This window comes from Pygocentrus nattereri, chromosome 25 (assembly GCF_015220715.1).
Source record: "Pygocentrus nattereri isolate fPygNat1 chromosome 25, fPygNat1.pri, whole genome shotgun sequence".
Taxonomy (NCBI): domain Eukaryota; kingdom Metazoa; phylum Chordata; class Actinopteri; order Characiformes; family Serrasalmidae; genus Pygocentrus; species Pygocentrus nattereri.
In genome coordinates, this window is record NC_051235.1 from 3,289,807 (window position 1) to 3,303,845 (window position 14,039).

A 14,039-nucleotide genomic window follows, 5' to 3' on the forward strand; every position below is an offset into this window, starting at 1 on the left:
TTTAATCATCAAGAGGGTTCTGTGAGTGCTTTTGGTTCCACACAGAACCATTTTCTTTACTAAAGAACCCTTGAGGAACCGTCTTTTGTGAGGGTGTAGTATAGTGATAAGGATATATGGGTGGCTGCTGTTACCATGTAGCTAATGAAACTAATCAGTTCCAAACATTTCCACTAGGTGGAGCTGTTTAACCGCACTGGCTACACTTGATACCTGGTGCTGCTGAAACATCTCCTTTTGTGTCGTTTTTCCTTTTTTGGGATAATTTGAAGAGGCCTGTTGTCTTTTATATTGTGTGCGAATTTCATGATGAATGGACCAAAATATCCATCCATCCATCCATTTTCTAAGCCGCTTCTCCTGCATGTCTTTGGGAGGAAACCGGAGAACCCGGAGGAAACCCACACAGACACAGGGAGAACATGCCAACTCCACACAGAGAGGACCCCAGTCACCCGGCTGGGGAATCGAACCCAGGCCCTCCTTGCTGTGAGGCGACAGCGCTACCCACCACGCCACCGTGCTGCCCTGGACCAAAATAAATGGCCCAAAATTACTTGGACAGAAAGTCTGGTTCCATTGACTTACATTATAAGTAAAGGAGGTTTTTTCCTTCTCCTGTGAAGTTCTAATTTAGCAGCAGTGATATGTGAATTTTTCCATGAAATAGTGTCAAATCTGCGAAAAAGTCTTTTTTTTTATGTTTTATGCCAAAACTTCATCTCTGAGTTTTTCCCAGGCAGCATATTCTTAACCATTTAGTGTAAGACCTTTCTGTGAGGGAGCTTTTAGAGGTGGACGTCTGGTTCCCATCACCACCACTGTGAACAGTGGACTCTAGAACTGATCGTTTCAGACCAGGCCACTCAGAACGACTCTGTTTATTTAATTACACAGAAAGTTAGAAGATTTGTTTACTGAACGAAGTCTATTCTTACCAGATGGATATTTTTTGCAAATCTGTTGCTCGTTCAGGGTTTTATTCGTGCTCATTTTCATCCCAGGAACGCAGCGCCAGGGTGCAAGCTGTCCTAAAAGAGGGGTCCGCAGTGGTGAAGGTAACGGACGCAGAGGAACGTGTTGAACATGAGAGGTTTATTTAGCAGAGCAGGGCACCACGTGCATGGCGTTTTGATACAGTGAAGGCATCACGACATTTTCTCTCTCACTCACTAACCTGAGAGTTCAGTACATTTACCTGAGTTTCTAACGTGTTCTTTCCATACCATAAATATAGAAAATAGCTCAAATCTATAGAAAAATAGCCTTTTTATCATCGTTTTCTATGGCAAACCACAAATCTCTGGAAAATAAATAATCATTGTATATCACAGTGCTCAAGTTACAAACGATGGAAAAACAACATGGCTTTCAATTTCCAATGCTGTATCAGCTCTGGCTGCAGGACTATGGCTTTCATTGATGTGGCGATTGCAGGAACCTCTGGGTGGAGAACGATATCCGAACCTTCACTCCGGTCAGGAAGCACTCTGTTTCCCCCGCTGGTTTCACTGCCGTTTGCCACTGAAGAGAAGGAAGAATCTGGTGAGTCACGATTACAGGTAACAGGTACGGTTCAGTTTCTTATTTCTATGTCTAATTAGGCTCCCTGTAGTCAACATGCAGTCGGTAAGTGGTTTTTAAGTGCTAATGACACCCGTCCAAATCACTGAGTTCAGGTGTTTCAGTCATTCCATGGCCACTGGTGTGTAAAGCCGAGCCCCTAGGCCTGCAGACTGCTTCTACAGACATTAGTGAAAGAATGGGTCGCTCTCAGGAGCTCAGTGAATTCCAGCGTGGTACCGTGATCGGACGCCACCTGTGCAGCAAGTCCAGTCGTGAAATTTCCTCACTACTAAATATTCCACAGTCAACTGTCAGTGGGATTATAACAAAGTGGAAGCGATTGGGAACGACAGCAACTCAGCCGCGAACAGTTTGGGGACGGCCCCTTCCTGCTTCAAGATGACTGAGCACCAGTGCACAAAGCAGGTCCATAAAGACGTGGATGAGCCAGTTTGGTGTGGAAGAACTTGACTGGCCTGCACAGAGTCCTGACCTCAACCCCATAGAACACCTTTGGGATGAATTAGAGTGGAGACTGTGAGCCAGGCCTTCTCGTCCAACATCAGTGTCTGACCTCACAAATGCGCTTCTGGAAGAACGGTCAGAAATTCCCATAAACACTCCTAACCCTTGTGGATAGCCTTCCCAGAAGAGTTGAAGCTGTTATAGCTGCAAAGGGTGGGCTGACATCATATTAAACCCTATTGATTAAGAAGGGGATGTCACTCAAGTTCATATACGAGTGAAGCCAGACGAGCGAATACTTTTTCCCAGCTCTGTTGCTAACTGTCCTGTTGGTTTGTGCTGCAAATGAACGGCTAGACTTCTGTCAAAAGAGTGGAAGCTGCACGTCGCCACCTAGTGTAACAAATCAGCACAAAAATGGATGCAAATTTATCAAAACTATCTCAGTATCAATATCCTGTGTATCCTGCCTTCCGCCCGATGACCGCTGGGATAGGCTCCAGCACCCCCTGAGGGAGAAGTGGCTTAGAAAATGGATGGATGGATGGATGGATGGATGGATGGATGGATGGATGGATATCTCAGTATCAATAATTAAATAGGTTTGCTTTAGATAGTTATGGTTATGGCCCAAAGCAAATAAATAAAGCAGATATGTGTACGTTGATCAGCTGAGTTTCGTGTGTGGGTTAATGTGGGGAAATGTTCTAGACATTACCTGGTCCCTGATGATTGGCTCATGACCCACTGTAGGTATTCCTTAGCGGCCATACTGTCTAGCACCTTGTTGACGTCACTGGTGAAGCTTCCGTCCACGTGTCTCCTGTGTACTGCTTCTACCCCTCGTTTCCCAGAACCTCTGAGCATGTGCAGAACACAACACAGGCACCGTCAGAGCCACTTCATAGAACCTCCTTCCACACAGCACTGTGTAGCTTCACACTCTGAGATGCTAGCACACTCTCAAAAAAGATGGTTCTTCAAGGGTTCTTTCATGTAGAAAATGATTCTCTGTGGAACCATGAATGCTTAAGAACCCTTTGAATGATTGAAGGATTCTTCGCATGGTTCAGATTGATGGAGAATGTGTTGTGTACGGTTCTATATAGAATCTTTTTGAAAATGGTTTCTTTATAGAAAATCATTCTTCTATCATTACAAGCTTGACATCGTAACAACAGAATGGTTCTATAAAGGTTCTATGTGTAACTGTCCACAGCATATTCTCCATCAATCTGAAGAACGTTTTGTGGTTCTATATATAGAATCGTTTTCTTTACTAAGGAACCCTTGAAGAACCGTATTTTTTAAGAGTAGTTCAACAATGGAAGAATGTTTTTCGGTGCTATATGGAACCCTTTTCGAAAAGGCTTCATATAGAACCAACTGTAGCACATTCATGTACATATTCCGTCAATCTAAAGAACCCTTTCATGATGCAGAAAGCCCTTAATCATGCGAAGGGTTCTCTGAGTGTTCGCAGTTCTATATAGAACCATTTTCTTTACTGAAGAACCCTTGAAGAACCATCTTTTTTAAGAGTGTGGGGTTTACACAGTATCCGTCTGAGTCTTTGCATAAAAAGTTCAGATTCACTTATATTTTATGTATACACACGTAAAAAAGATGGTTCTTCAAGGGTTCTTAAGTAAAGACAGTGGTTCTGTTTAGAACCATGACTTCTATATAGAACAGTTTCATGCTTAAATGGCTCTGGGCATGGTGAAATCTTTCTTCAGATTGTTGGAGAACGTGTTGTTCATGGTTCTATACGAAACCCTTTTGGAAATGGTTCTGTGTAGCACCAAGAAGTGTTCTGCTTCACATTCCAACAATACATAAACCATTTTTGGTGTAGCCATGAAATGGCTCTATACAGAACTCATGGTTCCAAATTAGAACCATTCCCTCTACTACAGAACCCTTAAAGAACCATTTTTTTAAGAGTGCAGCATCCCTGAACAGCCTAATGAGCTTTTGATAACGCAGCATGGTTTAATGCATAAACTTGCAAGTATTTTTTCATCACCAAATCACCACTGCGATTCTTATCTAGCAGCAATCCAGCGGTGCCCTCTTATCATGCTGGGGATGAATCTTAAACGGCTCCCTGCTCCCTACATAGTGCACAATGTAAGAGTTTAAATACTGGATCCTGCAGCCCAGCAGAGAAAACACAGCTAAGAAACAGTCGTTTGTGATTCAGACACGTCCACACTCGGTACATGATGCACCGAGAGAGGCTGTAGAGGCTGGAACTTCTAAACCTTCATAGCTAGAACACTATTTAGGGAGTATGGAGCCGTTTGGGATTCAGCTGAAGAGGCTGGAACTTCTAAACCTTCATAGCTAGAACACTATTTAGGGAGTATGGAGCCGTTTGGGATTCAGCGTTTGACACGACTTCTTTAGATAACGAAGCATAATACTGAATGTTCCTATAAAGTGAGGAAAGGGAATATTAACACATTAACTGAAGGGACTTTTCAGCCCCTCTTTACTTTCACTAATATATATATATAGTGTACCGTTACAGCCTAACAGCTATGAAAGCACACATTTGTGGGCGGAGCATTGATAGGGCAATACAGCAGTAATGCAGCGCTAGAGAAGCGTCTCTGTGACTGTGTTTGTAGCCAAAGATTCCCAAAGCCAAAAAACCCGAAAAGGTAGATTAGTAGCATTTATGCTTTGTATCAGCATTAGCCATGTTTACATTCAGCCTAATAATCCATTAATAATCTGACTAATAGCTCAGTCAGAATAGAATATGTCCAAGTAAACACCTCAGTCAGAATAGTCTAGTCTGATTGAACGAGGTGGGTAATCCTGTAAATAATCCATTAAATAGTAGAATAATATCCGTGTAAGCGCCTGTATCCGATTACATTCCCTATTGGAAAGTTTAAATCCGTTCTGCATGAGCGTCGCGTCACAGTGAGAGTTTATACCGTTCAACACGGTGGAGCAGAAACTGGTCTGCAGAGGAGACGAAGTTCATGCTCTGATCTTTAAAAGACGGCGGTGGGACGGACGTCCAGCTTATGCGTCTCAGAGCACGACGTCTTCCTCTCGGCCTTCTTTAATAAGGACGTGTGAAGGACGTTTTCCTGAGTCTGACGTCATTTTAAAGCTGTTAAACACACAATCACTGCTCACTGCTGCTCATAAATGAGCAGCTGCTCACGTGATGCTGGTTGTCATGGTAACATTTACTCTAAGTGGTTCTCTGCGCACGCATGTCATTTTGCATCAGATTACTTGTACTGAGCATGTGAACGAAGATTTGCCATGAGACTGTTGGATAGAGTGAGCAGATAAACACCTCAGCCTGAATCTGTAATCGGATTGGCAAAATCTTTGCATGTAAACACAACTACTGACAGGAAACAATCAAATTTGTCCAATTTTGCGACAGAAGCTAATATGGGTGTAATAATACAGCGTATCGCAGTGCATTACTAAAGCAATAAGTCACTTGAGGCTGTGCTTTACTGTGATTGTTTCACAGGGAAGGGTGTTGTTAGGCACGACGCAAAGCAGAGAAGCGTCTCTGTGATTGTGTTTGTAGCCAAAGATGCCCAAAGCCAAACAACCCCAGAAGGTAGATTAGTAGCATTTATGCTTAGCGACATTCATTGACAGGAAATAGTATGTTTGAATGAAAGCTCCCAAAGCCAGAGATTTTAGAAAAAAAGGATGAGATCAGTAGCAGAAACAGTAGAAGATCAGCAATTCAGAGCAATTTATTAGCAAGGTTAGGACAGGGTCAACAAAAAGAATCAGGCTTGAGCAAAAAGAACAAAAGCAGAAGATTTATTGGGTTAATAATGTTGCGCTCTATCTTTCTCTATGTGTCTCTCTAATTCATTTGCTTTTCATCTCTCTCTCTCTCTCTCTCTCTCTCTCTCTCTCTCTTCATAAGGCACTGTAGGTGAGCTTGGGCCAAGGTGATGATGATGATGCCTACTCTTGTTTGGGCTGTCCGCTCTTTAGCCAGGTGATGAAGTCTTTAGCCGCCTGGTCCTGCAGGTAGGCGCTGACGTCGCTGGTGTAGGTGCCGTCAGCGTGGCGCCGGACCGGCCCGCTGTGGAGACGAGGGGAGGGGGGGACGGGGTGTGAAATTAGGTTCCATTTACTTTATCGTGCTCTGACATTTATCTAGAGTACCTAAAGTCTAAAGTGCATTCTGGAGAACCACCACTGAGAGAGTAATGGAGCGAGGATGGACATAATCTGATAAGATGACTAAATTTGGTGCCTAAATTGGAAAACATTGGTGTCTAAACTGCTGTTTGTAGGTCAGGACTTATCTGATATGTATTGGTTCAGGAATAATATCAGTACTCAATCAGTAGTGGTTATAAAAAATATTTTGGACCTGGACCGATATTTTGATTTTACCTATATTTTAAGTAAATTTTTGGTATTTACTGGACTCACAACTGTGCTAAAATATCTTAGTATAACTACATATTATTAGTATATCACTGTTGTCAGATTAAAACCTTGTGTCTCCAAAAAGGTAACTTTACAGGAGAAGGAAAAAAACCTACTTTACTTTTAATGTAAGTCAAAGGAACCAGACATTTGTATAAGTGATTTTAGGTGATTTCTTTTAGTCCGTTCATCATGAAATTTACAATGTAAAGGACAACAGATATTTTCAAATTATGTCAAAAACTGAAAAACATCAAAAATTGAGATACGGGTAATATATTTTATAAGTATTGTAAAATATTAGTAACCTTTTAGAAATCTCATTTACGTTAATCCAGCTAGATTATCATCCCACTTCATAGATTTTTATATTGCTATATAAATATCAGCTTCGGCAGAGATCTACATAAAAATTTCATGGCATTTCATGGCATGGTTTCCCCAGTTTTGCGAAAGTTTGTACTTATGTCTGGGAGTAAAGTCTTTGTTTAGTTCTTAGTAGGGCTGCATGATATTCACATAAAATGTGATGTTCAGTAGAGCTGTCAGATATCATGATGACAATATGAGAAGTGATGAAATTACTAGTGAAATAATGTGTCTCTGGCTGGTTGTGACACAAGTGTAGATATTTTTGGGACAGTTCTGGGGACATTTTAAGGTCTCGGTGTGTTTGTAGTTGAATCTCCATTAAAGCTGAGTTATGGGGACATTTTAAGGTCTCAGTGTGTGTTTTGTAGTTGAATTTCCATTAAAGCTGAGTTATGGGGACATTTTAAGGTCTCGGTGTGTGTTTTGTAGTTGAATCTCCATTAAAGCTGAGTTATGGGGACATTTTAAGGTCTCAGTGCGTGTTTTGTAGTTGAATCTCCATTAAAGCTGAGTTATGGGGACATTTTAAGGTCTCAGTGTGTGTTTTGTAGTTGAATTTCCATTAAAGCTGAGTTATGGGGACATTTTAAGGTCTCGGTGCGTGTTTTGTAGTTGAATCTCCATTAAAGCTGAGTTATGGGGACATTTTAAGGTCTCGGTGCGTGTTTTGTAGTTGAATCTCCATTAAAGCTGAGTTATGGGGACATTTTAAGGTCTCAGTGTGTGTTTTGTAGTTGAATTTCCATTAAAGCTGAGTTATGGGGACATTTTAAGGTCTCAGTGCGTGTTTTGTAGTTGAATCTCCATTAAAGCTGAGTTATGGGGACATTTTAAGGTCTCAGTGCGTGTTTTGTAGTTGAATCTTCATTAAAGCTGAGTTATGGGGACATTTTATGGTCTCAGTGTGTGCTTTTCTAGTTGAATTTCCATTAAAGCTGAGTTATGGGGACATTTTAAGGTCTCGGTGTGTGTTTTGTAGTTGAATTTCCATTAAAGCTGAGTTATGGGGACATTTTAAGGTCTCGGTGTGTGTTTTGTAGTTGAATTTCCATTAAAGCTGAGTTATGGGGACATTTTAAGGTCTCGGTGTGTGTTTTGTAGTTGAATCTCCATTAAAGCTGAGTTATGGGGACATTTTAAGGTCTCGGTGTGTGTTTTGTAGTTGGTTAATTTTCTTCTCTCTCATATTGGAGATCAGGTACAGTCCCAGTGCATAGAATCAGGCTTGTAACGGTTTGTGAGGTAATGTAATGACGTCTCTATGTTGCCGTTTTAATGATATGTTTTTTGTGGAAACTTCTATTGTGATAACGATAAAAATATGATTCATTGTGCAGCCCTAGTATTTAGTTAATACTAGTTAGTTTCAAGCTGTCCTTGGTTGCACCGCAAATGCGTAAGATACATCGTAACTAATGCATACATCACATTAACATGACAATGACAGAACCAGCTTAGAACCAGCTTGTTAATGCACTACCATGGAAACAGGAATCCAGCAATTCATTTATCCATTAGTATCGTGATAGCTTCATGCTCAGAGATAAAACCAGAGTCATGATAAAAGCTAAAAGTAAAATCACAGCATATAGCATTTGGTGTTTTTTAGCTTAGTAATGGTTTGTTGTATATGGTTTCCGTTGGTTTTCCCCATAGGTGAGAATATTTAACAGACACTAAGTTCAACAATAAAACATGTTTGTGTGTCGCAACTCATTTTTAAGTAGTAAACTTGAATTTTCGAATTGCTTAAGCTATATGTATAACTAATGCACAGCTGGTGCAACCGGTGTTGTATCAGTATCTGCAGTTAATTGCTTAAAAAACATACTGGCAGCAGACAGATGTTTGGAGTTGGCCAACATTTAAAACCAATACTTCATGATGTATTTATTGAACTCCAGATAAGCAGAATGCATAGGCACCGCTATAGGTCACCACACTAAAATAACTGCATTTTAATAATTTTACTTCCTTTTTAACCCACTAAAAATTAATTTTATAATTCTCCATCCTAATTTCTACATTTTCTTAATGATTCTGTATGTGTCGGCTGATATGCGCCCAAAAAACATTGCCTATCAAACTTTCCCACAATTTTTCAAGTTTAATTAGTTTGATAAATATACCATAAAAAGGCGTTTCATATGTTTAACCTAAAAAATATCCTGTAACAGATACAATCATGCACAAAAGTTTGGGCACTTCAGTTAAATTTCACTTTTTGTGTTTGTCTAAAAAGTTTCTCTACAGAGAACACACTTCTGCAAATTTTTAATGCACAATAATACATAATGACTGTAACATATTGGGAAAAATTCAAACATGCCCTGTGCAAAAGTTATGGCACATTTTGTATTTTCGGTTGTTTTTTCTCCAATATGTTAAACTCAGCAGATAAATATAAATTTACAGACAAATGCCTATAGAAACTTATTTTCATGTTATTTCACCAGGGCTGTTCAAACGTTTGCATTTGCCTGTATAATTGAAAGAATACTAATGATTAAAGTAGTTTGTTGATTGTGCCAGTAAACAGAAGCTGATGATACCCCATCTCCTAAAATATATATGCATATCACTCTTGTCGGAAGAAAACCTTGTATCTCCAAATTGGTAACTTTACAGGAGAAGGAAAAAAACCTACTTTACTTTTAATTTAAGTCAATAGAACCAGAAGTTTTTTCAGGTCATTTTGGGTTGCTTCTTTAAGTCATCATGAAATTTACACACAGTAGAAAAGGCAAAAACTGAAAAGTGTCAAAAATGGAGATACAAATTTTTGTTCCGACAGCAGCAATACACACACATATATATATATATATATATATCGCTGCTGTCAGAACAAAAATTTGCATCTCCATTTTTGTCGTTTTTTGATTTTTGACGTAATTTGAAAAGGCCCAATGGCCTTTACATTTTTTTGTAACTTTCATGATGATTGGACAGAAAGAAACAGCCCAAAATTACTTGGAAAAAATTCTGGTTCCATTGACTTACATTAAAAGTAACAGTTACCATTATGAAGACACAAGATTTTGTTCCGACAGCAGTGAGATATATATATATACATAAATACATACATACATACATACATATGTGCATATATGTATATGTATGTGTGTGTGTGTGTGTGTGTGTGTGTGTGTATACATATACAAAAATACTAAAATGTCCTACAGAAGCACACAGCAGATCCACTTTTAAAAAAAAACATCTTAAAAGTGCATTTAAAAACTCTTTAGTGTCCATCATCACTCACCCGCTCCTCTTAGAGTTCATCAGCCACTGCACAAAGTCCTGCGCCCGCTGCGTTTCCAGATATTTGCTGTAGTCGTTGGAGAAGGTGCCCTCGGAATGCCTCTTCACCAGCGGGAAATCTTTCCTCTCCTCCCACACACGCGCTTCTGTCTCTGAGCTGCAAACAAGCCAAGTCTCAGTACAAAAGCAGCCATTCAATCCTTTAAAGGTGTTTTATAAATTGTTCTGGTTTGTGTGTGTTAGACCCGTACTCTAATCCTAATCATAGGAGATACATTCAGATTATTTTAAAGTGCATCTTAAATCTTTCGAATGAATTCTTTCCGTTTCTTAGTCCACAGTGAACATTTGATGGATTTCCGCTGAATTTAAAAGCATTTCATGACAAGCTTTTATAAACATTCTCTAAAAAAGTTCTTCCAAGATTAAAGAGAAAACCTGAACCAGCATTTCTTCAAGTCTTCAAGGATACAAAAAGGCAATTTCCAAATATCTCTGGCATCCTCAGTGAATTGGAAAGCACCTATTTTCCTACAAAGCACCTTTGATGAATCTTCACTCAGTTCAATTTTTGCTTTAAATTGAAATTTGGATTGATTTTCAACAGTTACTGCAGAATTAATTCAGTCAGAAGACTTATTGAGTAGAGTTTCAAGTGAAATCGATCTAGAGATCATTCCCGAGTCGGGAATGTTCACAGTGGTGGTGATAGGAACCAGACGTCTAACTCTAAAAGCTCCCTCACAAAACATTATTACAGGAATAGGTTATGAATTCATGGCCGTTTTACGCTAGTTTAGTGAAAGTTTTTGCTTAAAATCTATAATTTTTAAATCCATTCATTGCATTTCAGGGCAATATAAGTCACAATAGTCCCCAAACAAAACATATTATTTCAGATTTTCCCATCGTCAACGTTCCATATAATCTCAGAAGACTCGTGTAGGTTCTCTGGTGGTTCTGGATGGATAATAAAATGTCTATATCTGTGTTGTAGTCATGGCGACATCTGGTTCCCATCACCACCACTGTTAAGACATCTGATTTTGTGGTACGGTGCTTCTGTTTCCTTTGCTTTTTGTCAAATTCCAACCTGGAAAGATGCTTTTAAACAATTCAAAGATGCTGCAAGGCGTTTTGGAACCATCAGTTATTGTTTTCATTAACGTCAAAAGTTGTTGGAAGATTAACGAGGAAATCTTTCCTTTCGAGATGTTTGTCCCTTACCTTGTGACGTCTTTCAGCGGCAGCTCCAGGCTGCTGTGGACGAAGAAGAGCAGCAGAAGTCCAGCGAGGAATTGCGTGCCTTTCATCTTTATACCTGCGTCACACATGCACAACAACAAAGGAGTCAACTTCTCTTCGTCTCTACGGGAGAAATAGAAACGTCTAGCGTTCACATTTACATCACAACACTTCTTTTCCTTAAGGGGTCAAAGGTTCTCCATCCTAATTCAGTGGGTCCGACCCCCCCCGTCACTCACCAGTGCGCAGACGAGTGTGAGTGTGTGGTGTATGAGCTCTTTCGCCTCCTTTCTGCTGCTTTCGCCGGCGTCTTTCTGGCCTTTTCACTTTCTTCCTCCCTCTTTTATAGCAGGGCCAGACAGATGGATCAGCCCCGACAGCAACCCCCCCTATTCACGTAGACGGAGAAGCACACGCACTCACACTATACGTGCGGTGGCGCACGCGTTAAACTCATTCATTAGTCCCAATCCATTACCCTGCTGGGTGAAACCAAAGCTTTGTGTTTGTTTAAAGGAGGAAGACGTAGCGGAGATAAGGGCTGTCTTTTAGAGGTGTCGGAAAGCAGGATGCCATGCTGCCAAATAGAGTGAGAGAAAAAACAAGACGAAGCACTACTGTACACTCTCGCCGAGGGGCGATTAGCACTTAACACGGGCCTGATTCGGGTCTAGGGCCCAACACTTTAGGAAAAATAACTCATAGCGATTCTTCTGCAATTTAAATTGTGGTTATTTTCAATAAACGAAGGTCCAGGCCTGGAAATCCAAAATATCCACTATTTCTGACTTGAGGCTTCAACCTTGCCTGTTAGTTCTGGCTGTGTGGTCACATAATACTACTACTGCTACTACTGCTACTACTAATAATAATAATAATTCTTATTTTTCCTGCTGGTGGCAGCTCAGAGTTCTTTACAGACAGGAGATGAAGCTTAATACTAATTTAAGAAAGTATAGGCATTAGTTAAGAATCATATAAGTAAGTGACGCAGATGAAACTAAAAGATAAAAACCACGAGATGTAGAGTTTTAATTGAATGCTGAGTTAAAGAGAGATGTTTTTAGATGTTTTTTAAAAGTGAGCTCTGAGCTTGACTGTCTAATAAAAGGTGAACTGAGCTCCACAGTTTAGAAGCAGAACAACTGAACGAGTCTCTCCACATTTCCTGTGTTTTACAGAAGGTGTTTGTAGAAGGAAAGAATCTGCAGATCTAAGATCATAAACAAACAGACACTCGGTGATGTAAGTGGTGCTTTAAGGTCATTAAAGCTTTAAGAACTAGTAGCAGAGCTTTAAAATCTATCCTGAACGATACAGGCAGCCAGTGCCGTCTGCGAGATCTGATCTCTCTGAGTTGATTTTGTTAGGATGCCGCTGCGTTTTGTACGAGCTGTAAAGGATGTACTGTTTTCCTAGATAGTTCAGTAAGAAGACCATTACAGTGATCAACTCTGCTGGAACAAAGGCATGAACAAGTTTCTCCACGTCGCTCTGAGAGAGAAAAGGCTGAACTTTACTGACATTTCTCAAATAATGAAAAGCTGCTTTAGTGACTGTGTTTACATGCAGATAAAACAGCTCAGAGCCTAAGGTCACACCCAGGTTTAGTACTTCAGGTTTGGTATATGAAGCTAATGAACCGAGATTCTCATAAAGCAGCTTTCTCTGAGTTTTAGTACCAAGGGCCAGTAATTCAGTTTTTTCATGATTTAATTGTAGAAAATTTTGCGACATTCACTGAGAAACATCTGACACACCGCTGGTCAGTCTGTCTACAGAGTCTTGATCATCAGAAGGAATGGAAATGTATAACTGGTTATCATCAGGATAGCTATGAAAATTTAGATGATGTTTCCTAATTATATCACCTAGAGGTAGCATGTACAGAGAGAAAAGCCCTAAACTGAACCCTGAGGGACTCCACAAGAAATGTTCATTTTTTTGGTGAATGAGAGGCCGACTCAGACCGTGGGTCTTCAACGGCACTTTGCAAGCTCCATGTTATTAGGTTAACCCTATATTTTACAGTGCACATTGGTAAAAAGATGGTTTTTCAAGGGTTCTTTAGTAAAGGCACTAATTCTGTTTAGACTAGGAATTTGGTTCTTCCAAATTCCGAGCTTTCAGAGTGCAACTGTGTTTCTATCAGTGTATAAAACAGAGGTCACTAATAGGCAGACCACGGTCCGAGTCCGGATCCAGATGCTGTCCTATGCGGACCTGATAAACTATAGAGAATATAGAAAGCCTATAGAGGCTTTTACTATTTTAATCAATGTAACTTTTCTAGCCCTTATGGTACCTTTAGTGGCCGGGAGACTTACAGACCAATCGTATGCGTTGTATCATGTGGCACTACTCAGCCAATCAGATATGGGCATTATGATGAGCACTGAGACTCGACTGTGTGATGCCACACAGAGGAGGGACAAGGAGAGAAACAGCAGTCAGAGAAGAAAGTGAGTCAGAGGGAAGTTATTCCACATGACGTGATCTAAAAAGAGAAAACCTGCAGTAAATGTTGTTGAAATCTGACCGAACTGGACTGTATTTGATCTGATGTTCAGTAAATGTTGTTGAAATCTGACCGAACTGGACTTTATTTGATCTGATGTTCAGTAAATGTTGGTGAAATCTGACCAAACTGGACTTTATTTGATCTGATGTTCAGTAAATGTTGGTGAAAT

General features: G+C 40.1%; 1 protein-coding gene across 1 annotated transcript; it reads right to left on the minus strand.

Annotated features, from left to right (window-relative positions):
• Positions 1-1,094: 1,094 nt before the first annotated feature.
• On the minus strand, positions 1,095-11,680 carry gcga (glucagon a). Its single transcript, XM_017688952.2, has 6 exons — positions 11,589-11,680; positions 11,332-11,425; positions 10,106-10,261; positions 6,002-6,118; positions 2,750-2,890; positions 1,095-1,524 (listed from the first exon to the last, which is right to left on the minus strand). The coding sequence occupies exons 2-6, from the start codon at positions 11,415-11,417 to the stop codon at positions 1,509-1,511; spliced, it is 516 nt and encodes a 171-aa protein (XP_017544441.1). The 5' UTR covers positions 11,418-11,425; positions 11,589-11,680; the 3' UTR covers positions 1,095-1,508.
• Between the last annotated feature and the right edge of the window lie 2,359 nt (positions 11,681-14,039).